This window comes from Stenella coeruleoalba (assembly GCF_951394435.1).
Source record: "Stenella coeruleoalba genome assembly, chromosome: 1".
Classification (NCBI taxonomy): domain Eukaryota; kingdom Metazoa; phylum Chordata; class Mammalia; order Artiodactyla; family Delphinidae; genus Stenella; species Stenella coeruleoalba.
Window position 1 is genome coordinate 116,607,948 of NC_137169.1, and position 27,930 is coordinate 116,635,877.

The 27,930-nt window shown below is 36.8% G+C and overlaps 1 protein-coding gene across 2 annotated transcripts in view; it reads left to right on the forward strand.

Moving 5' to 3' along the window:
• Positions 1 to 27,930, forward strand: part of ATF6 (activating transcription factor 6) — a 220,049-nt gene that overhangs the window by 24,172 nt on the left and 167,947 nt on the right. For both annotated transcript variants that reach the window (XM_079929376.1, XM_079929377.1), the window contains exons 7-9: positions 4,132 to 4,352; positions 20,436 to 20,621; positions 21,550 to 21,641. In XM_079929376.1, coding sequence (XP_079785502.1) covers positions 4,132 to 4,352; positions 20,436 to 20,621; positions 21,550 to 21,641 — 499 coding nt within the window. The remainder of the gene's footprint in view (positions 1 to 4,131; positions 4,353 to 20,435; positions 20,622 to 21,549; positions 21,642 to 27,930) is intronic.

Sequence of the window (27,930 nt, forward strand, 5' to 3'; positions counted from 1 at the left end):
TTAATATGACCAGTATGTAAAGCAAGGGGTATTCGTGAGAATTTGCTCTTAGCAGACCATTGGCTATGTTTGAATGATAGAAGTTCCTACCTATAGCAAGAAGAGAAACTTCTCTGAGCAGTTTATCAGTTTTAGAAACCTGAATCATACATTATTCAGAACTTCAGTGCTTTCCCGTTATCTGAAGACAGTTTTATTTTGGGGGAGCATATGCTAATATAGGGCACTTGTCTGTTTTTATAGTACAATCTGGAGAGGTATATTGTAATAACATATAGATTTAAGTGTATATCTTCCATTTATTTGAAAATGGGGAGGGAAGAAGAGAAATATAGGAAAGGCATTTTACAGTTAATCGATATAAGTATCAGCAGTAAATATTTTGCCATTAAAAAAGAAGTAATTCTTACAGGATTAAGTTCAAATTCTCTGGCTTGGAATGTAAAACCCTTCATGGTTTGGCTCCAGTTTAGTTTTCTAACTTTACCTTATAATAACTCTCCTTTCTATAAATCTTTTAGTTCAACTTATCTGGCCATTGTCCCTTAAATTTTCTTTTTTTTCCTCATTTCTTGACATGCCATTCTATCTGCCTGAAACAGCTTCTGCCTACGTCTACATCTAAGTCCTATACATCCATTAAGACTTGCACGAGTAGTGCAGGTGAGAGATGATGAAAGCCTGGAATATCAATGAAAATGAAGAGCCAGGATAGACAGTAGAGATGTTAAAAAGTGTAGAATCACAGGGCTTGGTCATTAGGTCATGTGAAAGGGGGATGGAGGATAGAGAGTAAGGTATCCTGTCTTGGACTTTTTGGGTAGATAGTGGTAACAAATCATTGAAATGGAGGATAGAGGTAAAATAACTTGTTCTAGGTCATTCTACTAGTGAGCAGTAGAGTCAGAACTTGAGCCCAGGTGGTCTGGCTCAGTCTGTGTAATTAATCACTATAGTATATTGCCTCTAAAAGAATGCAGAGATGTGGTATTTGGTCTCAAGAATTCTAACTGGGGAGTTAACAAATTTATATCAACAGTTAAATAACAGTAACTGTGAGAACTAATGAATTGATAATACATGCAATACCCTTATAGAAGCTATTATTATACATAAAAGGAGGTTAATAGTAATTAATAATAATAAAAATAATTAATACTAGCTAACATTTAAGCTCTTATTACGTGCCAGACACTGTTCTAAGTGCTTAAGTGCGTTATCTTATTGAATCCTTACATCAACTCTGTGAGGATAGGTACTATTATTATCATCTCCATTTTATAGATGAGAAAATTAATACACAGAAAAATTTACTGTCACACAGCCATACTATTTTAGACAAAGCAGGCATTCAATAACTGTTTGATATAAAGTTTGAAGTCTTTGAAGGTAACTGAAAAGGAAGAAACTGACTATCACTATCAGTGAGCCATACATAGTCAAAAGTATCCAGCATTGAAACCAGCCGTGGTCCATTAAGGGGGATTTGTGTGTAATGCCAAAGAGGGTTTTGAGCATGCTGAAAGGGATAAACAGCCTTTTGGTATGTCCTTTTTAACTGCTTCCACACTAGGAACAGTAGTAACTATGTTCAGCTGCTAACTATTTAAGACCCGAAACAGTCCTTTGCACTGCATTTTGTGAGCTGGTGGGCATCTAGCATGTCAGGTTTAGCAAGTCACCTTGAACACATTGTCATGGAAATTTAGTTGTTTCTCCACATTTTGTCTTGAACCCAAACATGCCTAGTATTTTTATAGGATCTTTGATTTAGGTGCTCAATAATTTGAGGTTAGTTAGGCACTCTGGGATGAAAGGGCCTGATGTGCATTTTGGAAAAAAAAGGAGGCATCGGTGGCCTGGTAGGACTTGGAGCCACATTTGGTACGCAGACCTTGACTTGATATTGCTCCATCTCCCTCGCTCCGTGTTGCAGTTCTTTCAGCAACGAGATGGTGATAACCAGACACTGGATACTACAGACTTGGATTATTTTTCTCAATTAGTTTTAAGAAATATTACAAAGCTATCTTTATGTGTTAACTGCTAATACTTTAAATGGGTAACTGGAGCTAGAAGTAGGATCCTTTCTTTGAAATGACTTAATTCTTTATGTTTACCACCTTCTCTGTTCTTTGGAATAATCCCACAATTCATTGAACATTTTTTAGTTTTTCAGGGTCTTTTTATCATAATTTTTAAACTCAAGATACGGAACACTACTTCTGATAATGCTCTTCTCAAAGTATTGGTTTAAGTCAGTGGTTCTCAACCTGTAGACAGTGGGCCCTGAGATACGTGTGGTTGGAGTAGTAGTAACATTTGGCTTTTGCAGGGCATCTGCAAATCCATATTTTCTGTAGACTGAATAAATAATTTGTTTCATATATCTTTGTACTGATGTACAAAGAAGTTATACTTCTGATTACTCAACTCCAAATTCATTTAAAATCATTACTAAATTCGTAATAGCCTTTTCTCATCACATATTTTCTCAATCCACAGAAACTGAAAGGACAGCCATGATCATCTTGGGTGACCATGATATTTTTGCTATTAAAGAAGGGTCTTTATATTCAGGGTGGGAACCCTTGGTTTAAGTTTTACATTCTGATGAGTATGTCTTTTCATAGTACCAGATTGACTGTAATATCTCAATAAGTGTAATTTAAAAACTTAACATTTACTATTTAAATAAATATGCTATTTATTTTACTTATAAATTTTCTTTTTTGGCCGCGCTACATGGCTTACGGGATCTTAGTTCCCTGACCAGGGATTGAACCCGGGCCCTCAGCACTGAAAGCGCAGAGTCCTAACTACTGGACTGCCAGGGAATTCCCTGTTAATTATTTTTATTTGAATATTTGGCATAAGCAAATATATATCTGCTTATGAGCCATTTCCGTATTTTATGTTTTCATTTCATAAAATAAATTATGCCGGGGAAAATTAGAAGATAAAAATATTTAGTGATCATTTACGCTCAAGTAAATTGTATATATTACAAATCTGTGAGATTATTTTTAGGTCTTTCTTACTAATTTACCTGGGATAAAATGCTATGAATTAAATTCTAGTTTTCGTATGCTTTCTGAGGCCTTCTGAAACATAAAGACTTTGATTTTATACAAGTGATTTTTTTTTTTTAAGCTAAGACAGATGTTCTTAACAAACAGGTGTTCTGAAGCGTCATTTTGATTTTTAGATTCCTTGATCCTTTGAAATACTGAGCTGAGTTTTACATGGATCATGTTACACTGTCTGAAAGTATAGTATGTTTTTTTTCCCTTAAAGAAGAGTATAAATATACTATATGAAATTTTAGTTGCCAGTTACTTTAGTACCTTTATTTTGCTAAATGGGCTCAAGCAGCTGTGGATGTTAGGTGAGGCTTTCAACACCTTATAAAACTGGCCAGATCTGAAAGCAGATACTCAGCAGGCAAGTAAAAATTTTCATAGACCAGTGTTATGAGTTGTATGAGCCTTCTTTAGGTTAATGATACTAATTTTCCTCAGATTAGTGTAATTTTAAAATAAGGTTAAATGTAAAGATTGAGAAAAGATTTGTAGACCATTTTGGTGGGTAGGGGAGTCAATATTATCTGCAGACTATTTTAAATTACAGGTTTACATTTCCCGTGTTAGCTAAGTGGTTTTAACATTTTTGATATTTGTAGCCTCAGGTTCTTCCAGGTATTGAGTAACTGAATCTCTGTCATATATTTTTGGTGTTATATGTATTTCTAAAATATATGATTCTATGTTCAGAATAGAAGGTTTGATATTAGTAATATGATAAATACTTTTAGCACTAATAAATTTCAGAGGTTAATACTTAGAGAAACCTATGTATAACTTAGCAAATTTGATGTGTGTTAGCTGAAAAAAAGTGTGGAAATACGTTAATGATAACTTCAAAGAGAATGAATTTAGTCGGTTTCATTAAAAACACAACAAAAGTCAGTATGAATGTGTGCTGCTATTGATTGTGTTTTAATTGGTGGTTTCACATCCCTCCGTTTGGTCTTACCTATTATATCTGCAGAAGAGACCTAAATGTTGAATAGCTTCTCCTGCCACAGTAGTTATGCACCCTCTGATTCCTTTTCTTTTTTCTCTACTGCAGGTCAGACGGTGGTGCTCTCTCAGCCTACCATGGTACAACTCCAGGCACCTGGAGTTCTGTCCCCTCCTCAACCAGTCCTTGCTGTCGCTGGGGCAACCACACAGCTACCTAATCACGTGGTGAACGTGGTACCAGCCCCAGTGGCAAATAACCCAGTGAATGGAAAACTTTCTGTGACTAAACCTGTCCTACAAAGTACCATGAGAAGTGTGGGTTCAGATGTAAGTTTTGAAGCTTAGTGCTTTTTTAATGCCTGATTTAAAAAATGAAAACAAAAAAAAGAACGAAACACTTTTTTGTTTTTTAAAGTTTGTTATATTGTGTCAAATGTGCTGAAATTGCAGATCCAGTCTTTGGTGGAAAATTAGGGTAAGGCTTATTATGTTAGAATCTAAGTGAAAAGGTTTAAAAAAAGTCTGAAGTGGTTTGACGAAAAGAGAAGTAGGCATACCTCCCTCTTCTTTAATTCCTTCTTTTGAACCTTTTCATCCCATTCCTCCAGACTGTCACCCCCAACTCAATCATACACTAGTATTTTACAGGATTCTTTCATGTTTCCTGATTGAAATGTTTTTGGCAACTCCCCAGATAAGAGTCTGTAGACTGCTTTTTAGTCAGGGTTTATATTTATCTTCTCTCTTGACTTATTGAAGGGTTTTCACCACTGCTTAATGACAACTTGCTATTAGGAATTCTGTTTCTTAATGATTATTTAGTTTTTCCCCATCTTTGCAAAACTTCAAAATTTCTGTTGTAGGGACTTCTTGTAATTTATGAATCACAGAAAGTTTCCTAAGATCTGTCACAATCTAGAACTGGTTATAGTACTTGCCAGCTAACTCTTGCTTTCTTTAAAAGTGATACAAAATACCTCATGTTATGTATTAAATAGTAGTTGAACGTTATGGTCCTAAAGTTCAATGAAAGTTAAATAATCAGTCTAAAAGTGGGTTCTCTAAAATTGTGGTTGTTAATATTGCTACTCCACCTTTTCTTTAGGTATTGCAAAGTACTTTTAAAATCCTGTGAGTTATGTAAGGTTGTTTATCATACTACTGACTCATCTGTCTACCAGAATTATTAACTAGCATGTCAGTAGCCCATTTAGTTGTGAAACTGCTCTACTGTTGCATAAACACAACCAAGTAATCTCCATCAGAAATATTGTAAGGACCCATAACAAAAGAATATTATCTACTGGAAGTAGAACCTCGAAGTTCTATAGTAATTCCCACAGTTTACATAGGTATTGAAAACCGTGTGCCAAAACATGAAGGAGGAACATTAGTGTCACGTGAGAACAGACATGGATAGTACAGGATTAAGCTTGACTATTATGTTGGTTTATTTTGTGGACTAAGAAAGGTAAGCACAGTGCTTATGGCGTAATAGGCACTAATGCATAGTGTGTGTTTCAGTTGAAGGTGAAATGATATGAAGCTGGGATTTGCTTTAAAATACTCTATGGGGAGATGATGAGCGCAGGATAGAGGAAACATGATTGGCAAAATGTTGGTAATTATTTAAGTTGGGTATGTAATCTTTCTTTCCTTTTGGTGTTTGGTAAATTTTCTACAATAAGTATATGAACAACAATAACAAAGATCTAAAAATATTTCATGATATTTTCAATTAAAAAGTTGTACAACCAATAAAAAAAAGAGTATGTTTTTCACAGGAGACTGAGGAAGTTAAGAATGATGAAAGAGGATTTTTTTTTTAAAAATTCATTTATTTTATTTATTTATTTTTGGCTGAGTTGGGTTTTTGTTGCTGCGCGTGGGCTTTCTCTAGTTGCGGTGAGCGGGGGCTACTCTTCATTGCGGTCGTGCAGGCTTCTCATTGCAGTGGCTTCTCTTGTTGTGGAGCACGGGCTCTAGGCACGCGGGCTTCAGTAGTTGAGCCACGTGGGCTCTAGAGCGCAGGTTCAGTAGTTGTGGCGTATGGGCTTAGCTACTCTGCGGTATGTGGGATCTTCCTGGACCAGGGCTCGAACCCGTGTCCATTGCATTGGCAGGTGGATTCTTAACTACTGCACCACCAGGGAAGCCCTTTCATTTCTTATTTTGTTTATTTGGGTCCTCTCTCTTTTCTTCTAGGTGAGCCTGGCTAGAGGTTTGTCCGTTTAATCTTTTCAAAAAACCAGCTCTTCTTTTTATTGATGTTTTCTGTTATTTTTTGATCTCTATTTTATTTATTTCCTCTCTGATCTTTATTACTTCCTTCCTTCTGCTGGCTTTGGGTTTTGTTTGTTCTTTTTTTCCAAATCCTTTAGGTGGCAGGTTAGGTTGTTTATTTGAGATTTTTATTGTTTCTTGAGGAAGGCCTGTATCACTATGAACTTCCCTTTTAGAACTGTATTTGCTACATCCCACAGATTTTGGAAAGCTATGTTTTCATTTTCATTTGTCTTGAGGTATTTTCTGATTTCTTCTTTGATTCATTGTTGACCCATTGTTTTTTTAGTAGCATGTTGTTTAGTCTCCATGTGTTTGTTCTTTTCCCATTTTTCTTTCTGTGGTTGATTTCTAGTTTCATACCTTTGTGGTCAAATAAGATGCTTGAAATAATTTCTGTCCTGAAGGATTTTTAAAATGATCCCTTAAAATTTTCTTTTAATACTCTTTAAATTGAGAATTTGAATGTTTCTTCTATAATATTCCCAAATAGAACTTGCAATAGAAAATATTCAAAGTTGTCTTTTTTTTTAAATTAATTTATTTACGGCTGTGTTGGGTCTTCGTTTCTGTGCGAGGGCTTTCTCTAGTTGTGGCAAGCGGGGGCCACTCTTCATCGCAGTGCGTGGGCCTCTCACTATCGCAGCCTCTCTTGTTGCGGAGCACAGGCTCCAGACGCGCAGGCTCAATAATTGTGGCTCATGGGCCCAGTTGCTCCGCGGCATGTGGGATCCTCCCAGACCAGGGCGCGAACCCGCGTCCCCTGTATTGGCCTGCAGACTCCCAACCACTGCGCCACCAGGGAAGCCCCAAAGTTGTCTTTATGTAATTTGTTTAGACATTTAAAATATGTATGATGAAATACTTTAGACATGAAAAACATAATGACTAATTAGATATTTAAAAAATATAAACAGTATATCACAGTTGTTAAAAATATTAATATAGTTTTAGTCTACATTCATAGAATTATGACATTCAATCACTGGACAGTCCAGAGGAACATAGCTAGGATGGGGAGGAGGTCTAGAAACCATGTCATGGGGAGAGGAAGGGTTTAAGGGTTGGTATGATTCAGTAAGGTGAAGGAGAGAAGACTGAAAATAGAGCTATCTTCTAGGAAATGAAGGTTGTCATGTGGAAAATAGGATAATTGTTCTGGGTTATTTCAGAGGACTCATCTAGAACAGGTTCAGGTAAGTTATAGAAAAGTTTCTTCTAATTCTAAAATTCTTTGATATAGTAATTGTATTTAAAATCCAGAAGAGGTCTTTTTTTTTCTAGGCTTAATATCTGAATAGTGAGCATCTTAATGCTGGCAATCATTGTATGTCACTGACCCATTTTGTAATCTCTAAACATTTCTATTAATTATTTGTTGGTCTTTTAGCCAGACATCCTTTAGAAGTTCTTTGGTGAGAAAGACTATGTCTGTTCCGCTTTTGCACTCTTAAGAGTGCTCTGTAAATTTGGTGAATAATTTACTGATATAACTTTGGTGAATAATTCAGTCAACATTGAAGAACTGGGGGCTGTGTGAGATGAGAAAGTATAGAACCAACAAGTATTAGCTTTTTTTTAAAGCATTATTTATTGACTAGCATTCTTATTACTTTTCAAAATTTAGAGTTGACAGTAATACACAAGAAAGATTTAAGTACTGTGTGTCTGGTGCAAGAGACCAAAAGACGATTAGAATAAAGTTTCTGGTCAACCTGCATGGAGGTTTTTTTGCTTATTTTTCCTTGGCTAGCACGTCAGGAAGTGAGCCAAGCCTTTTCAGTATGAGTTTTCTGGTAGAGGTTTTGACTTAATGTTTATTTCAAGTAAAGAAACATCAGTCTGTCCTATCTGCTGGCCAAGCCATTCAGGAACCCAGAGTAAATCTGTTCCAGAAGGAGCTGCAGAAAACTTTGATCTGCTCATGTATATAGTCTTCTGTGAACTCAATAGTGCATGTGTTTGTTAGATTCAAGTCCTGTTAAATTAGGATAAATTTGAGTTAGTATAAATTTCTGTTTTAAAATGGCCAAAATGAAAAATTTTTTCAAGTGTTTTTTTTTGTTTTTAAACCAAAGGTCTGGTGAAAAAGTTGTAATTCAGCACCAAAAAAAAAAAAAAAATAGTGCATCAGTCTTTTGTGGCTTTGTATTGCTGACATGGCTTCTTTTTTTCTACCTTTTTTGTTCTTTTGTTTGGCTAGTTTCACTCTCTAGAGGCCTGCTACTGCCATAAAGTAGCGTTTTTAGCATACCATATTCTGCAGACTACATTAAGTGCCACATTTTCTGTTATGAAACAGTTTGCCTGGTTCAAATTATAATCTCAGTCTTTCTGCCTTTTGCTGGTAAATCTGTTCTGTTTAACTCTTGGAAACCTCATCTAAGTTTTCAAGAAATATGGTTGGTTTTTGGCTGTGATCCTGATGGAAAAAATGAACATGGTCTCTTATTTCAGTGTAGACATTCTCTTAAGCAGTTTCTTAGTAAATGGTAATCTTGGAACTACAAAGATGCCTTCATGGGAAAGCATGCTTATCTTTCTTTAAAGTGCTATTGAATGTAACCAAACATCAAACCAAGGGCTTGGAAACAGCAGTCTGTTTAAATCTGCATTTAGTACTTCCGCCTACCCGTTATAATTCCATAAAGTTCATGAGACATTACGGTCCTGGTTTTAAGGCTGTGGAGCTACATTGTTCTGGTGATTGGGACAACAGAGCAGGAAAAAAAAAGTGGTGAAATTCTATTCTACATGTCCCATAGTGGGTCAACGTGGAGCAAAAACCCTTAATAGAAATCAGTTGGTGGGAACAATGGAAAGAAAATGATCAGGAACTAGGTCAGAACTAGAAATAACATCAGATAGGAGGCTGATGAAGGGGTACAGGCTATACTGACAGGAGGCCCAGGTCTTCCTCTCAGCCCATTCACTCTGTTGAGCATCTTCCAAACCCTTTATTACTTTGGACCCTCTGTCTAATTCTTTACTTAGTGACCTGACCTCTTCCATCCCAGTCCCTATCCTTTGGAAGTCCCTGCCCTGGGTCACTAGAACCATCATGAGAAGGTAGTTGCTGGGGGGATCCCTTTCCACTGTCCTTCAAATATTTGAATGGTGTGAAGGGGATTCCCCTAGCATACATACCAAATTAAAACTTTGTATTTGTTTCCCATGGAGACAGTGTTACACAGTTAAGTTCAAGATTTCAGGTATTGTTAGTATTGTCACCACTGAGGTAATGTGACACTGGCCCAGATGGGTGCTGTGCACACAGTGTTCCTTTACAGCAGTGGAGGAATGCTGAACTTGGGAATTGACTACCCTTTTTTTTTTTTTAAATGTTGAGCCTTCTTTTAATTTGTTTATTTTTATTTTTGACTGTGTTGGGTCTTCGTTTCTGTGCGAGGGCTTTCTCTAGTTGTGGCAAGCGGGGGTCACTCTTCATCGCGCTGCGCGGGCCTCTCACTGTCGCGGCCTCTCTTGTTGCGGAGCACAGACTCCAGACGCACAGGCTCAGTAGTTGTGGCTCCTGGGCCTAGTCGCTCCACGGCATGTGGGATCTTCCCAGACCAGGGCTCAAACCCGTGTCCCCTGCATTAGCAGGCAGATTCTCAACCACTGTGCCACCAGGGAAGCCCAAGGGAATTGACTACCTTTACAGCAAGGAGTAAGCAAGCCTCATAATTGTCCGGAGGAAGATGTTACCTTATCTCTCAAGGTTTCAACCCTGAGAAATGGCCTAGGTAAAGAGTGGTCAGGGCCTTGTATTCTTGTTGTACCCAGGAGGACATGTAGTAGCATGACTCACAGGGGAGCCCCTAAAGGAGTATCTTCCAAGAAAAATATGAATCTAAAATAATCTGTTTACAATGCAAAGCAGTGCAGAGAAACTCTTAGAAAAATGGAGAGTGCCTATGTTCTATTTCAGAAAAAAAAAAGTGTAACTTTTACTGACACTTAAAGCTTATTTTATCTGTAACACCCAAGAAGAGATACTCTGTTGGGTCAAGGTGTGAGCTAAATATCCTTAAATTGTGTGGGTACCTCAGATCTAAGAAGGTGAATAATGAGTAGATAGTTTTTAGTAACTAAAGTCTTTAACAGAAACTTTGAGATCATGATATTTCTTCAGGCTATAAAGTAGAGGAATCCATCAGAACAAATTCAACAGGAAGATTTGGAGATCTGAAAAGCTATCCACATTCTAGTAAAAAAAAAATCACTTCTGTGTTGACTACTTTTTGGCTTTGCTGCTACCAGGGACTCTGCAAATAAAAGAAAAACATGCTTTGTTAAAATATTTGCAGTTCCTTTTTAGATGGAGATTTGGGGCTTCTAAAAATTTATCTTGAATAAAGACATTGGCAAGTAATCTCATTTGTGTTTACAGTATCTTTGGAATGGGAAGTGAACAGAAGGTTTCTTCTTTTTTTCCCTGATGTGTTGCATTAGGTTAGATTTATGTCGTGGCGACTTTAACATTCTTTATTCTGTATTTTTCAGTGTAGCATCTTGATAAGGTTAATAAATAATTATTTTTAGAGGGGTGCTGATTTATATCAATAAATAATTAAATACTTCTTTCCTTTCTCTGATTTCCCTTCTTGTAACCTGTCCCTGGAGACTCATTCTTAAGGAGACAGTCCTCCCATGCCCTAGATGCTTTCTAGCCATTTTGTTCCCCTGCTCAGAAGCAGTCACTGTTACTAGTATTTTATGCATTCTTCCTGAGACAGTTCTTTAATATATAAGTATTTGTCTTTTTCCCTATTTACCTATTTTATGGAAATGGTAACATACTATAAATATAAACACTGTCCTGTACCTTGCTTTTCTCACTTAATACATCTTAGAGATTTTTTCCACATCAGTACATAAAAAGTTTTCCTATTTTTTTAATAGATGCATGGTAGTCTTACTTCACAGGGTGCCATACTCATTTAAGAGTTTTGCAGGTTTTTTCTTTGTAAACATTCCTCCACTGAATAACTTGTTACTTATTTCATTTTGTTCATGTGCAAGTATACCTGTAGGAGAAATTCCTGTAATTGGAATTGGAGAGTCAGAAGGTCGGTAGTTTTTCACCTTAGGGGTAAACTGTTCTTCTACACAGTTGTAATTTGTTCTTCCACTTTCAGCGTATGAGAGCGACAGTTACAGGGTTTCTTAATGGAGCCCATAGATAGGTTTCAGTGTTTACATAAACATGTTCCCTTTTCTTGGCCTCACTCATTCCTTGCATAATTATTTGTAACACTTTGTGTGCCTGTACACTTGTCTGGAAAGAGAGTCCATAGCTTCCTAATGGCCTTTTGAGGTGAATGAAAGTCCTTGGTTGTTTGGTTTTCTAATAGCTTAATTGAGCTAACTTTCATACACCATAGAGTTTGCCCTTTTAAAATGTACTATTTAATGGTTGCTTAGTATATTCCCAGAGTTGTGCTACTATCACTGCTGTCTAATTCCGGAATATTTCATCACCCTAGAAAGAAACTCCATTCCCATTAGCAGTCATTCCTCATCCCCCAACCTCCACAGCCCCTGGCAACTACTTACTGATCTGCTCTCTGTGTGGAGTTGTCTATTCTGGACATTTCATGTCAATGGAATTATACATGATGTAGCTGTTGTGTATGACATCTTTCAGTTACCATAATATTTTTCAAGGGACATTCATGTTGTGACATGTATCTTACTCCTTTTTATGGCCAAATAATATTCCGTTGTTATGATATACCACATTTGGATTATCCATTCATCAGTTGATGGACATTTGGATGGTCTCCACTTTTTGGCTGTTATGAATAATGCTGCTTTGAGCATTCATGTACAAGTTTTCATAGTCTTTTAAAAACAATTTTTGGTATATAAAGCGTTTACAAAAAAGAAAAATGCAAGTTAATCCAGCAATCAAATGGACAAAATAAGTGAATAGATAATTTACAAAGGAGAATGGCAAATTATTTCAATGAAAGGATCAATAGCTGTATAGTCTTAGAAGGTGTATGTTCTCCAGAACATTACTGCTTTACAAATATGTGAAAGAATATTAATTGTTAACAGAAGAGGACTTTTGACTGGTTAAAGGTGGTTAACAAATGGTACTCAAAGATTAAACCTGTTATGGTTAAAATTTTCTGTGGCTCTTACCCCCCCGCCCCTTGATTATGAGTTCTAAAGGAAAGTTTCTTTTTTCGTTTCCTGTAACTCCTTAGTGTTATGTGTGCACTGCAGCCGTTTGTATGTGTGTGTGTGTGTGTGTACATGTGTATTAGACTTTGTATATGGTAATAACTTCAAATTTTAAAATGTTGCAAAAACAAAAGTAGTGCAGAGAACACCCATGTGCCTTTACCTGGGTTCACCTATTGTTAACATTTTACCACATTTGCTTTATTAGTTCATGTTATCTATCTGCCTGTCTATCCATCTGTCAATACATACATACTCAGAGTTTTTCCTGAACTATTTTAGAGGAACTTACATACCTCATAGTCCTTTACCCCTAGGTATTTCAGTGTGTATTTCCTCAGGATAGGGATATTCTCTTACATACCTGCAGTACAGACCCATAAATTTATGTTTGTAAAATACTTTATTCAAATGTCAATGTTACAGTTTTATCAGTTCAGTTTTTTTCTCTCCAATACAGGATCCAGTTTAGGGTCAGATATTGCATATAGATGTCATGTCTCTTTAGCTTCTTTTAATCTGGAACATTTCCACAGCCTTTGTCTTTTTATTTTATTTTATTTTATTTTGCGTTACGCGGGCCTCTCACTGTTGTGGCCTCTCCCGTTGCGGAGCACAGGGTCCAGATGTGCAGACCCAGGGGCCATGGCTCACGGGCCCAGCCGCTCCGCGGCATGTGGGATCTTCCCAGACCGGGGCATGACCCGTGTCCCCTGCATCGGCAGGTGGACTCTCAACCACTGCGCCACCAGGGAAGCCCCAGCCTTTGTCTTTTTGACACCTTTGAGAAATTCATCTCTTTTCTAATATAGTTTTTTTTTTAAATTAATTAATTAATAAGTTAATTTGGCTGCATGGGGTCTTTGTTGCTGTGTGCGGGCTTTCTCTAGTTGCGACGAACGGGGGCTACTCTTTATTGTGGTGCGCGGGCTTTTCGTTGCAGTGGCTTCTCTTGTTGTGGAGCAAGGGCTCTAGAGCACAGGCTCAGTAGTTGTGGCGCACGGGCTTAGTTGTTCTGCGGCATGTGGGATTTTCCCGGACCAGGGCTCGAACCCGTGTCTCCTGCATTGGCAGGCGGATTCTTAACCACTGCAGCACCAGGGAAGCCCCTCTAATATAGTTTTGATAAGTACTTCACATTTATTTTTGCATAGTCCTATTTGATTCTCACAGAATCCTTGTAAAGTAGGCTTTATTCCCATTTTACCATTGAATGAATCAATTGGTTAAATATTTCAGCCAAGGCCATATTACTTAGATGGCTAATATTGATAAAGTGGTATGTGTCAGACACTTTCTAAGTGCAGAAAACCTCCTGTTGGCCTTTTGAGGTGAATGAGAGTCCTGATAAATACAGAATAAGGAGCAGTCTGAGCGATCTTGGGAGGAGATTAGATTTTTATTCTTAGGCTCTGTTTTTCTGCTCTTGTAGGAATTAAGTGAGATTTCCATATTTTGTCTGTTTTTGTTTTAGTCTGATATTTAAAATTTGAAATGTGTAAAAACAGGAGATGGAATGAGGACAGATATTTTCAATATTACTTTGGTTGCGCAGTTTATCGGAGCAGCTATGAGGCACATTGTCGTTGGAATTAAGAATTTTTGCCTCCTCACCCAGTTTATTCATAGCTGCAGGATGTTTCTTTTTACTGACACTTATGTGTATGGTACATTACAGTTTGCAGAGAACCTTCATGTCCATTACTCATTTGATCCTCACCTCAAACATATGACCTGTGATAATGGAGTTAGGATTTAAGCCTAGGCCTTCTCTGAGTCCAGTGCTGTTGTCATTACTCTGTGCTGCATTAATGGGGCTTTACTTTCAAGGCAGCCCTGATGCAGTGCAAACTTCAAATTACCTACATCTTGAAACTTACTGCTCCCTCTTCTCTCCCTCTGCAAATGTATTCTCTTAATTAAAAAAAAACATTCAAGCAGATGGTTTTACCTCTTGAGAGACAAAGCATAAAGATTGACCTTATTTGAACAATCTGGTATCAAATAAAACAGCAAAGTTAATATCATCCATATTTTATGATACAGTAGTCATTATTGTGCTACATGGTAATTAAGCACACATGTTTAACATCAGTGCTAGAACCATTTTGTTTTTAGATTGGATGAGACCTTTAGAGGATTAAAGCGGTGGCTTTAAAGTTTTTGTCCACAATCCACAGTAAGAAACGTATTTTACATTTCTCTTGACATACACAGTCTAATGAAACAAGAGATAAGCTCTTACTAACTCCCTCTTTTTATTAATGTTTAAATAGACTCTGGGAGAAGAAATGATTTTTCTAAGATCTTCCAATTAATTTATTGCAGTGCTGGGACAAGAATTAAGAACTTCTGACTTCTGGGATTTCCCTGGTGGTCCAGCAGTTAAGAATCTGTGCTCCCAATGCAGGGGGCCCAGGTTCAATCCCTGGTGAGGAAACTAGATTCCACATGCCGCAAGTAAAGATTCCGTATGCCACAACTAAGACCCGGTGCAGCCAAATAAATAAATAAATAAATAAATATTTTTCAAAAAAAGGTCCACATCCGAAGTGAGAGAGGAGCATTGACATATATACACTACCAAATGTAAAATAGATAGCTAGTGGGAAGCAGCCACATAGCACAGGGAGATCAGCTCCGTGCTTTGTGACCACCTAGAGGAGTGGGATAGGGAGGATGGGAGGGAGGTGCAAGAGGGAGGGGATATGGGGATATATGTATATATATAGCTGATTCAATTTGTTATACAGCAGAAAGTAACACAACATTTTAAAGCAATTATACTCCAATAAAGATGTTTTTTTTTAAAAAAAGGTCCTCATCAAAAAAAAAAAGTCATAAAAAAACCCTCCTGACTTCCAGTGTTGTCATTTTTTAAAAAAATTTATTTATTTTGTTTTATTTATTTTTGGCTGTGTTGGGTCTTCGTTGCTGTACATGGGCTTTCTCTAGTTGTGGTGAGCGGGGGCTACTCTTCATTGCAGTGCACAGGCGTCTCATTGCAGTGGCTTCTCTTGTTGTGGAGCATGGGCTATAGGCAAGCAGGCTTCAGTAGTAGTGGCTCGTGGGCTCAGTAGTTGTGGCTCACAGGCTCTAGAGCGCAGGCTCAGTAGTTGTGGCACACGGGCTTAGTTGCTCCGAGGCATGTGGGATCTTCCCGGATCAGGGCTTGCATTGGCAGGCGGATTCTCAACCACTGGACCTCCAGGGAAGCACCCAGTGTTGTCATTTAATGACTAAATTACTATTACTCTTATATAGCTACACCAAGTACTTCTAGGGACATATGAAGCAGAGGAATCATTAACTGAAGGCACAGGAAACTGCTCTGAGGATCTTTGAAGATCCTGTGCACAGGACTAAGATTCCTGCATTCTCCAGGAGGCTCTGCCCATAGTGTGGCTTTCCTGAGGGCATCTGGTGGATACTCTTGTCTTTGCCTCTCTACCAGTTCTTTCTTTTCACTCAGAAGATGGGATTGGATAGGGCAACTTGGACCTACAATCTGGTAGGGATTTTGTCTGTTATCCTTTCTCACTCTGGAAATCTGGGTGAAAATTATCTACTTGACTCTGCCAATTTAATGGCTCCTGTTACCAGTAATGAAGAGTCTTTATTTAACTTTTAATGAGTAGGAACTAGTTACACCACACACACACACACACACACACACACACAACTTAATAGAGAGTAAAATAAAATTTTGGCTTTCTGTTATAAGATTTGAGAAGAGTAGATGTAGTATAAGTAAAAATTTTGGTTTTCTGTTTAAAATAATTTTATGAGAAAAAAAGGAGTGTACTTAAGATTCTTAAAAGAAATCAAATTAAAATGTTTAATTTATTTGAATATTTAAAATAAGGTTGCCATAAATTAAATTTGCCATTGATTTTTGCTGTACATCTTTTATAGGATGTATTTATAATAAGTATATTTACTATGATATACAATAATATAATAATTATGTAAATTAAAGGAAGTATTTAAGAAAATTTACTCCTTTGCCTTTTAAATCAATTTCAAATAAAGTTAATTTTTTTTTTTTTTTTTTTTGCGGTATGCAGGCCTCTCACTGCTGTGGCCTCGCCCGTTGCGGAGCACAGGCTCCGGACGCGCAGGCTCAGCGGCCATGGCTCACGGGCCCAGCCACTCCGTGGCATGTGGGATCTTCCCGGACTGGGGCACGACCCCGTGTCCCCTGCATTGGCAGGTGGACTCTCAACCACTGTGCCACCAGGGAAGCCCCTTTTTTTTTTATTTAATTGAAAAAATTTTTGTTTGACATGATGAAGAGGTTAATCAGTGACAGTTTCTGCTTCATACGTCAGTTGAGAGGGAAAGATTCAGCAAAATGAGAATTAGAACTGACAGATGTGCAGTAAGCCAGTGATTGATTCAGCTGTATGTTATCAGCACTTGATCTCTCTTGAGCTTGTGTGTGATGTTAGAATGTATTTCTTAGCAGTAAATATTTTATTTTAATATCTTTAATTTATAGCCATTCAGGACTTTGAAGCTCATTTCTTAGCAGCATCACAGAATCAAGGGTCTAAATAGCCTTATTTTATTTGTAAGAAGAACATAATATCTTATAGTGTTTATTAGTCAGTAACTTAAAATTTAAAAACATAATGGAAAGAGACTTAGAGTTTTGACTCTTAAGTTGATCCAGCCTTCAAAAAGTACTTGTCCATTTGTGAAAGTTCTCCTTTTATGAGTTTCTTTCTTACAGTCAAATAAATGTTTGTTTGATAGTGAAACACCATATTTTATAGTGCAGTGTCACTAAAGGGAGAATATTTTGCTGCCGTGGAGTTTTTTCTTTTTTCTTTTTCCAAGGCACAATGCTTGGTGGAAGAGTTGTCTGAAGGCAGGATGACCAGAAGCAGTGACTGGCTAGCTGTTCACTCATTTTAGTCATGTTGAATCTTCTCATACGCCCATAAGGGAGATGTGTCAATTGATTAATGGGCCAGAGTATTGATTTTATGTTTGCAGACTGCTAATAGAGGAGAATAAGCTTCTATTCAAGCAGTTCCGTAAGCCTTCAATTTCAAACAGGCACATAATTAAAGTAATCATACAGCTCACTGAGTTTAGAGTTCCATACTGTGACGCAAGACTTCCTGTTTGGTGTTTAAAAGCAGTGTGGAGCTGTTGTATCAGAAGCACTGGGCTTGGAATCAACTGTCCTAAGTTCTAGCCTTGGCTCTTCTACTCTCTAACAGTATCAAATGATAAGGCTTATTTTAAAGAATCTTGAAAACTGTAAAAATTTCAACAAGAGGAGATTAATTAAATGTATTATGGAACATCAAGATAATTGAAATACTATGCTGCCATTCTCATGGCATTTCAGAGATGATCATTATACACTGTATGTTAAAAAATTAGTTTACAAGACAGTTATTATAGTGTAATCCTTTTTTTCTTATAAAATGTCATTCCCCATCAAAAAACCAAACAGTATGTGTGTGTTTAATCTGAAAATTATGGGTTTTTTTGCCTAGAATATACAGAATAATTTAAATATTATTTATTTAGATAGCTGAAGATAGCTTGCTGAAATGTAAAGTTGGAACTCTGGTGATTCCTGTGGATCTTACATATTTTTACTGTATTTATCCTTTGTATTTATTGGTAATATTGAGTATTTACCACATTTTCAGAGCTATTGTATCTTTTTCTGTGGGAAGAAATGAATATTTGGCCACAGGTGGTTTTCATTTTTTTAGTATGAGGCATGTGCACTGACAGCCTTTGAAACTTTATGCTGTATAAAATGCAGGTGCTTTTATTGTTTACAGAAATCCCTAATCCTTGTTTGAAATTTATTAAATAGTGTGCCATCTGTAAGCCTTCCCAAATTCCATACATTAATTAGCCTTTAAAGTAAGGTTACCTTTTATCTAACTTTTAGTATAAACTCTTCCATCTGGGAACCTTCTCTTTTATGTGTTTGTTCAGCGTTCTGTGTACTTAAGCACTCTAGTATTAAGTATTAATTATGGATACTGGCATTCCAAGTAACAATGAAGATCACTGAGAGTAACAGTAGTTTGAACAAAGTGGCATTGTCCAGAGAATAGTTTGAAATTGATGAATAATCAGTCCATCGTGGCTTTGCCACCTCTGTTTGTGTGTGTGTGTGCGTGCACGTGTGTGTGTGTGTGTGTGTGTGTGTGTGTGTGTGTGTGTGTATTTAGCATTATTGAAGAGTGGGATAGTTATTCCACAGGGAAACTTTATAAGTTTGGTAGATGGTTATATAAGTCAGTATTCTTGAGAAGTTTCAGTTAAAAAAGAAAAAAAAAAGGAAAAAATACTCCTCTTGACATCTCATATAATGTTTCTTTTCCTTGTGGATTCTGATTGCTTGGCTGGCTTTGGTATACCTCTGTTTCTAGCAAATGTAGTATGGGGTGGGAATTGTGTTGTTATTTCAAAAGAAATCAGTATTATTTAATTGTATTTACCAATCTGAGTAAGCATTATTAAACACCCACAGTAAAATGTTTATTTTTTTAAAGTCCTTTACAAAACAGAGAACTCAGTAATTCAGTCATCTGTATTCTTACAATAATAAATTTAATATTATTTGGTGCTTTTTATGGACTTTTGCTACCTCACCATCTCTCCCAAATAAATTAGACTAAAATTAAAACAAATAGGTTCCACACCTTAGTTCAGAAAATATGACAAAAATAATTTTGCTCAGTAAGTTTTGATTATGGTAGCTATTGTGGGTCATATTACATAGTTTTGGTTTCCAGGGTATAAAATCTAGGTGGCGAGAGAGAGAGTCAACATTTTTGAGACAGTTGAGACCATGGGAGTGTTCAGGTGTATCTTCCAAATTATATGGGCATAAGAAATTCAGATAATATAAAAACTCCGAGTGGTTTATCATAGTTAGAGTTTGGACGGTCCTTAATATTAGCTTAGTAGAGGAGACAGCATTCCAAATTGGAACAAACAGTATGAATAAAGGAACGAGTTAGGTGTGTATGAAGATCATGGAGTAGCCTTAAATGTTAAGATTGGAGGGTGTGGTGTGAATAGTTGTGGGGATAGAGAAGTAGGGGGTGGTCACATTATGGAAGATCTTGAAAGCAAAGGTGGGTAGCTAGAATGCATGACTAGCTTGCTTTTGCAATGGAATAGCAAGATTAAAATGTTTTTAGGGGAAGGAAGTTACCTTAGAAATGGTAGACAGAAGGAGCCTGAAGCCAATTAAAGTAGTTAGGAGGCCATTGTAGTAGTCTAGAGATGAGTTAATGAGTGCCTGCATTAGGAGAATGGCAGTGGAAATAGAAAGGAATGACAGAGACACTTTCACTGGAAGAAACTTGGTCATTAGTATATCCTCAATACATATTTAGTGAGTAAGTGGGAGGTTGAGAGAGGGAGTAAATTTAGACAATGAAAGAAAAATAGGTTACTGGTCACATCTTCCATTATATCCTGAGAGATACCATTGATATAAAATGAATAGATTTTTTAAAAAATAGAGGGAGATAATGAGTTCAGTTTGCACATAGTGAATTTCAAGTGATGGTAACTCTACAAGTAGAAGTGGCCTTATAGGTAATTGGATATATGGTTCTGAAAAATAGTCAATTAATTCAGGGCCTGCGATATTGATTAAAGGTGTCTGTATATATACATACATATATACATAGTGTTTCTAAAGGGAAAATTGGAAGATCAATAAATACGCCTTAGAAAACACCAGAAGAAAACGTTTAACAGGTTTTAGAAGGCCTTATTTAATCATTTGATTTCAATTTACTTTGAGTAATATTTTTTGAAACAACCAGTAACCTGTGTTTTGAACAATTTGTTAAAAGATAATTGTAAAAATCAGTATATTCTTAACTGATCTGATCCTAAAATCCAAATATTTTGATTCACCGTAACTTTTCCTAGATTGCTGTGCTAAGGAGACAGCAACGTATGATAAAAAATCGAGAGTCAGCTTGTCAGTCCCGCAAGAAGAAGAAAGAATACATGCTAGGGTTAGAGGCAAGGTTAAAGGCTGCCCTTCTGGAGAATGAGAAGCTGAAGAAAGAGAACGGATCCCTGAAGCGGCAGCTGGATGAAGTTGTATCAGAGGTGAGTGATGGTTGTGATACAGCCAGGATAATGGGTTAAAGTGTTCTTTTTTTCTGATAAATCAATTGGAAATTTTACATTTTAAGTTAAATTGTGTAAAATAATAGTACTAGGAAAAGGCAGGCACGATAAACCCCAAAACATTTGTAGTAAGGATAAAGTATTGGAAAGAGGAGGTTTTGAATTGTACCTCACAAGCTGTATACAAAAGTTGTCTTCTTTTCCTGGGTTTCTCCTCACTTATTACCATAGCACTCTCTTGTTTTTTTTTTGACTAAATGAATCATATTGAGGCTCCTAAATAGTCCCACTAGGTCTTCCCTTTTAAAAAAGAAAACAATACAAAATAAAAACTTGTTAATGTTTTCTTGGTCTACATGACCACTATTATGTTTTCTATTTTGTTGCCATGCTGGTCCCAGCAAGGTTAATCTTCTCCTCAGTTCTGTTGATGAAATCTGCTGCTTCCAGGATTTCCTACTGCAGTGCTGTCCTGAACCAAATTGATGCCTCTGCCTACTGAGTGGGGCTTCTTATATTGCTCTTTCTATCTTTCCTTGAGCATATGGGAATATTCCATTATGTTACTGAAAACAATGATTTAATAGGGAGACAAACCACAGAAGTATCTTAGGATTCTCTGAAGATCCATAAAATTATAAAAATTGTTGAATTCTTTCCTTTTGGGTGAGGATGCCTCTGCCACAGGGTGGCTGCTATGTTTCTTCTCTCCTGCTACTCTCCTTTTCTCTCTCTCTGGAAAGTTCTGCTCTAGTCTTTTGGAAAGTACTATTTCCTCACATTTGCGTTTTGGTTTTTTGTTTAAGTGTTCACATAACTGGTGAAGAGGAGAGTTGTTGTCTCAGATGTTGCTTTTTGTGAGATTGATGTGTAGTTCAATTGTATTTCATATGGTCCTTTTCTTTAGAACCAGAGGCTTAAAGTTCCCAGTCCGAAGCGAAGAGCTATCTGTGTGATGATAGTTTTGGCATTTGTAATACTGAACTATGGACCCATGAGGTAAGTGTATAGATATTTATTTTGGATACTAATGCTAAAAATTTAAATTCTTGTTATTTATTATTCTAGCTCTAGTCATAAGCTAGGGAAAAATGGATTTGTTTTGTTCTTCACCTAGGTCTGGCAGAAAGTTCATGTTTTTTAATGAAGAAAGCCTTAAGTTATTCAACAGATCACTGATGAAGCAGAATAATGAACTGATTAGGATCATGGGCATTGAAATTAGACTGCCTGAGTTCAAATCCTATCTCCTCCACTTAGTAACTTTGTTGTCTTAGGCAAGTTACTTAATCTCTCTATGCCTCAGTTACTTACTTTTAAAATGTGTTTATAAGAATAATATTACCTACCTCAGTACTATGATACTTGAGTATCAGAGATTATAAGGCACTTGGGTGGCTTCCTCCTTAGCTATAAAATAAGTAGGTAGAGCAATAATTCTCAGTTTCTTCTTTAGTAGATTTGGAATGTGAATCAGTATAAATATTTTAAGGATCTAGCTGAACTTGGTTCAGGTTTTCAGCTAAATCACAGCTAGGAAATGCTGCTTTTGTGTTGGAGTCATAGAGTACTAGAATTCAAAGGGATCTTAGAAATCATCTTTTTCAGACTCCCACTAACCATGGCACACTCAACACATGAACAAAATCAGCATCCTAGGTGTTGGGGAGTCAAGAGTAGTTAGACAGGGGCCGTGCCTTTAAAGATGTCGTGATCCAGCTGGAGGAGAGACATGTAAAAGGATGACTACAGGATAATGTGATGAATGTCATAACATCAGTATGAACAAAGTACTAAAAGAATATAAATGAGAATATGGATTCCTTGAGGAGAAGGTTCATGTCATATTGATAGATGCTCAAAACATTTTTTTGTTGAATGACAGAATGGTAAGGGACATCCCATAGAGGAAGCTGAATCTTAAAGTGTGATGACAGTCTGCCAGGTGGAAAGTATGGGAAAGGCATGCCAAGCAGAGGGAGCAGCATGATAAAAGGCACAATTATGAAATGGCCTGACATTTTCAGAAAAAAAAATGAAAAATTCAGTGCATTTTTATATATGTGGGAGTGTGTATGAGGAAATATGGCTAGCAGTATAAGTGGGGGCCAGATAATGAAGGGCCTTGTATGCTGCTATATACAGTGCTACTATAAACCAGGCATTCCTGAGTTTTTAGGCAGAGGGTAACATAATCAGTTTTGTATCTTAGGAAGATGACTCTGAGGGTGGTATTGAGAATGGATTAGATGGAGGAGAAACTATTGGCAGAGACAGCATTAGGAGGCTGTTGGTGTATTTAAGGTAATAGATGAGAGCCTGAACTTAGACTAGGGTGATGGAAAGGATGGACTATCTCAGGGTGCATCTCTGAGATAGACTCTGTGGGATTTGATGACGAATACAGTGTGGAACATGAGGAAGAAAAGAGAGAAATTAAACATAATTCCAAAATTTCTGTCTTGAAGGACTGAATGGTGATGCTGTAATAGGAGGTAGCCAACATAGAAAGATGAATAGTTTTATGATGGAAGACAATGGTTTTTATTAGTAGTATGGGAAATTTGAGATAGTGACTAGATATTGGGAATTACCATGATAGATGGGTAGATAGACAAACAGAGATGTTAGTGGAATAGCTGAGATTATCCAGGGAGAAAAATAGAGGAAGAAGAGTAATAAGAATCTGAGGGAATCAGCATGAGCAGTAGATTGACTCAGGAAAAGAAACTTAGAGTGAATAGGGTTAGGGACAGAATGAGAAGAGAATGGTTTTCTGAAGCTAAGGATGAAAAGAGTTTTAAGAGGGGCTTGAGCAGTGACATCACATGCTGAGGGCTTGAGAGAGGCAGAAAGCTGAGACAGGAACATTGAATTTGGTAATTAGCAGGTCAGTAGTAATCTTGGAAAGCAGATTTATTAGGGAGAGGAGCGAAATCTATATTAAAATTAGTTGAGAACTGAAATAAGTTGAATTAATCTCTTTTATTAATAAAACTTTATTATAAAGATTTTCAGACAGAGAAATTAGAGGAAAATAGTATAATGAACCCCCTTTTTCACATGTTTGATGGGCAAACTAGGTCACTCCCATTTTATTCCTATGTAGTTGGTTTCTAAAAAATAAAATATAGATCTCGTATTGGACTTTTGTTATTGTTTGGTGTTAGCACAATTCCCCAGAGCATTTGATACCTCATCATGGAGCCCCAGAGACCTATCTACTTTTTAATTAGTTCACTAAGGCAACTCAGTGAAAAGAAGGCATAATTCTGAGTTGACTTATTTTTGAAAGTCCACACTATATTAGACAAGTTACATAGAATATGCTGAAGAGATACCTGGAGTAAGCCTTTGAATTATTAAAAAATTATTTTACTACTTTATTCATTATTTACTCTTGACATTTTACCCATATTTTTCATATTAAAATTATTTTGTCATTTTAATTTTTGTATTTGAGGACTGGGACTTCTTTATTCATGAAGATCTATCTCTTGATTAATAAAGGAGAAAAGAGACATACTAATCAAAACTTTGTCATCCTGACTTAGGAACTTGAAAATAATTAAATTCCTTGAATAAAGTGAATCAGATTACTGTGGAGTGAATACAGAGTCACTAACAGCTCTCAAAATGAAGCGTTTTATACTGGGACCCTCAGTACCAGAGGGGGCTTCATGGGTGTAGGCCATTTGTTAGAACTTCTCCAGCTACACTCATTTCTTCCTTCCAAAGTCTCTTTTATATAATGACTTTTCCCACTGACTTTCCTCTGTGACTTTTGCCACAGCCATTGAGGATAACAGAGCCATAGGTTTCAATTATTATCTTATATTTAAATACCAGTTTTTAAAGGTGACCATTAGTAGTTATACCCTGAAGATTCTTTTATCATTACAGAGGCTGCTACTTTTCCTTCTCCTTTTGAATGCTCTTTGGACTACCTGGAACCCCAGGGCTCTACACTTTGAGAACTGCTGCCATAATTAATTTAACCATTTTCCTATTAATGGGCATTTAAATTATTTCCATACACACACACACACACACACACGGTATTGTTTACATACATGGAGTCTGTATTGTGTGTGTGTGTGGAGAGAGAGAGAGTAGTAGACTGGAGTTAGAAGGCATGAATATCTGAAATTGTAATAGATTCTGCCAAATTGCCTTCCAAAAAGACTGTCCCAGTTTACACTCCCACCAGCAAGTGAAAGGAAGATCCATTTCTCTACACCTTTCCTAACATGGATATTGTAAGTGTTTTTTAATATTTACCTATCTTCTGGATCAAAAATGTTATCTTAACATTTTTGCAGCCACAGTGGCCTCCTTGCTCTTCCTCAAACACACTAATGATGTTCCTGCTTCAGTTTCTTCACATTTATTATCCCTACTGCCTGGAATGCTCTTCCTCCAGTGGCCTTCCTTCAAGTGTTAGCTCAAATGCCACCTCAATGAGACTGTCCTGGACTGCCTTCTCTAAATTGCCACCCCTGCTCCTGCCACCACACTTCCTATTCTCTTTTTTCTTTTCTCCATAGTACCTCTTGTCTTCTAGTATACTGTATAACTTATTTATTTATTTTCTTTATTTCCTTGCAGAGATTTTCATCTGTTTTTTGTTTTACAGTGCTTAGAACAGAGCCTGGCACATAGTGGTCTCTCAATAAATATTTTTGGTATGAATGAATATGTTCCCCCTACCCTCACCCCCCATTAGGAGTAAGTTATTTTTTGATAAGTCTTTAGCTAGTTGTATTTCTCTTTTAAAAGGATTACTTGTAATCTTGACCAAAAAATCTTTTCTTTTGGTATGAGTTGCTGTAAACCTACTTGCATGTATTAAATATGTATCTAGTGTTTGTTGACAAGTAAGCTGCTTGCCATACTCTGCATATATTTACTAATTCCTATTTTTGTACGTTTATGTACACCATTCCTAAACTGAAAGAACTTCCTTCTGTCTTTCAACTTATGTTTTAGTCTCTCCCCACTGACATTCTTGATATTGTTTTATTCAACTGCTTCTCACCAGTTATCAATTTGTTACATTTTCTTCCACTTGTTGAAGTTGTGTTTTGTGCTGTTACTGTTTCTTATGCATATTTTGTCACAGGTATAAAGTCTTAGATCATGTTGTCTAGTTCTTTAATTTTGTCCTGTAGAGACAAGACAGTGTTCATCCCAGAGGAGATACACAGTTATGTGTGTTCATTTGCTATTTCTCAAAAGCTGTGTGCTTTTAGTTCCTCGTTTCTTATCTAGGCTATATGAGGTACTCATTATTTATTCAGTCAGACATACAGCAAATATTTTTAGAGGACTATTGTTTGCCAGGTACTGAGCAAGGAGCCAGGAATGCAAACATGAATAAAAGTCTAGTAAGAGAAGCACATATGTAAACAACTGTGGTATGAAAAAGAATTATGTAGATGTTGTATAAAGATAGGGGCATATTCTTTTTTTTTAATATATATATTAAAATATTTATTTATTTATTTGGTTGCACTGGGTCTTAGTTGCAGCAGGCGGGCTCCGTAGTTGCGGCTCGCGGGCTCCTTCGTTGTGGCATGCCAACTCTTAGTTGCGGTATGCATGTGGGATCTAGTTCCCTGGCCAGGGATCGAACCCAGACCCACTGCATTGGCAACGCAGAGTCTTACCCACTGCACCACCAGGGAATTCCCAATAGGGGCATATTGTTGAAGGAACATCAGTGACTCTGATGATGGTAGTCACAGAGGCTTTATGGAGTAGCATTTGATGAACGAATAAAGAGAATGTAATTATGCTTCAGGAAATGAGGGTGGTATTGGGGACGTCTTGCTGTGAAAGCCCTCAGAAGTCAACAGAGATTTGAAAAATAAGACAGCAACAAAAAATTTTTAATGAATTAATGATCTTCACTGATGGCTGAGGTGATGGGTGTATCATGGGTTGGGTCTTATTTCCATGAGCAAGTAGATTGATCCATTATGGATGGAGGAGATAATAGTCTCAATTTATTAATAAAGGTTTGTGTTTAAAAAAATTAGATGGACAGTACAAAAAGGAGAATTAAGAATGGGAGAAAGTTTAAATACTTGAAAATACTGAGCAACAACCTAAGGAAATCTGTGTCTGTCTCTGTGTGAAGGCTTTAGGAACAGAAAGCCAAGAAGTAGTGGGAATATTAGGAACTGTTCAGACTTTGAAAACATGTTAAAAGGCTTAGATTGAAGAAAAGCAACAAAGAGAAGAGCTAGAAGGAATGAAGAAATATCAAAATGTCTTAACAAGTTGGAATATCTCCAGATACCAAGAAGGAAATAGGAAAGAAACTGGCTATGAAACTCATAAAAAGCAGGAACTATTTCTTCTGGAGAAAATTTGACACAGTGAAATATCAAAGCTCAGAGAGCAACAATGTTTGAAAGACTGAAATCTACCCCTGAACCAAATGTTGGGAATGGAGATGTTGCATCATGTATGTTATTCAGAAGCATTTCTTAATTGACCTCATTGTTTGCAGTCTTTTCACTGCAAAACCAATGATCTTCTCGGACCTGGGAATCTGCCAGAGGAGCGGGAAATCCCCAGTTGAACCTTATTAGTACCACCTGGAAGATATTTAGTGAACAACTTCCACATCCGTGGCCTTGCATATCTATAAAGCAAGCATTATGTTTTCATTGGTGCAGAAACTGCATAGGCTTCTAAATAATAGATTGTGAGTTCTAACTCAGCTCTTCTCAGGTACTACAAAACTAAGTCTGGCCAGACAAATAGACATTTTAATCAGAGATTTTGAAAGCATTTTAAATTTAGGAGCCTAAAGTCTTTCAGAAGAGATCACATTACCATAGTAGTGTTGTTAATGTTGTTTCAGATGTTCAATGTAGAATTGAACTTTTGTGCCTTACTGGTATGGGTCCAAGTGAGAAAACATATAACACACATTTGCCAAATATAGGTATGCCTTAAGAAACATTTCCTGAAGGCACTTGGTGATGAAATGTAAATACATCTTACATCTAAAGTAAGAGAGTTTTGTCAAAGTAATGTGTAGCAAAACTGACTAGTTTGGAGAGTTTGGGGTTACTGAATAATCATCACACAGAAAAAGAAAATAAACTAAGTAGACTTAAAAGGGTTAATTTTTCTGACCTTATTGATATTGTGTGGATGGTAAAGAAGGCATCTAGCTATTTTTGGCACAGGATTCAAAGAACTGGCCTACTCTGGGTGGTCTATAAAAATAGTAACTCTAGGCAGCAGGGAATGGCTAAACAGGACAAATGTG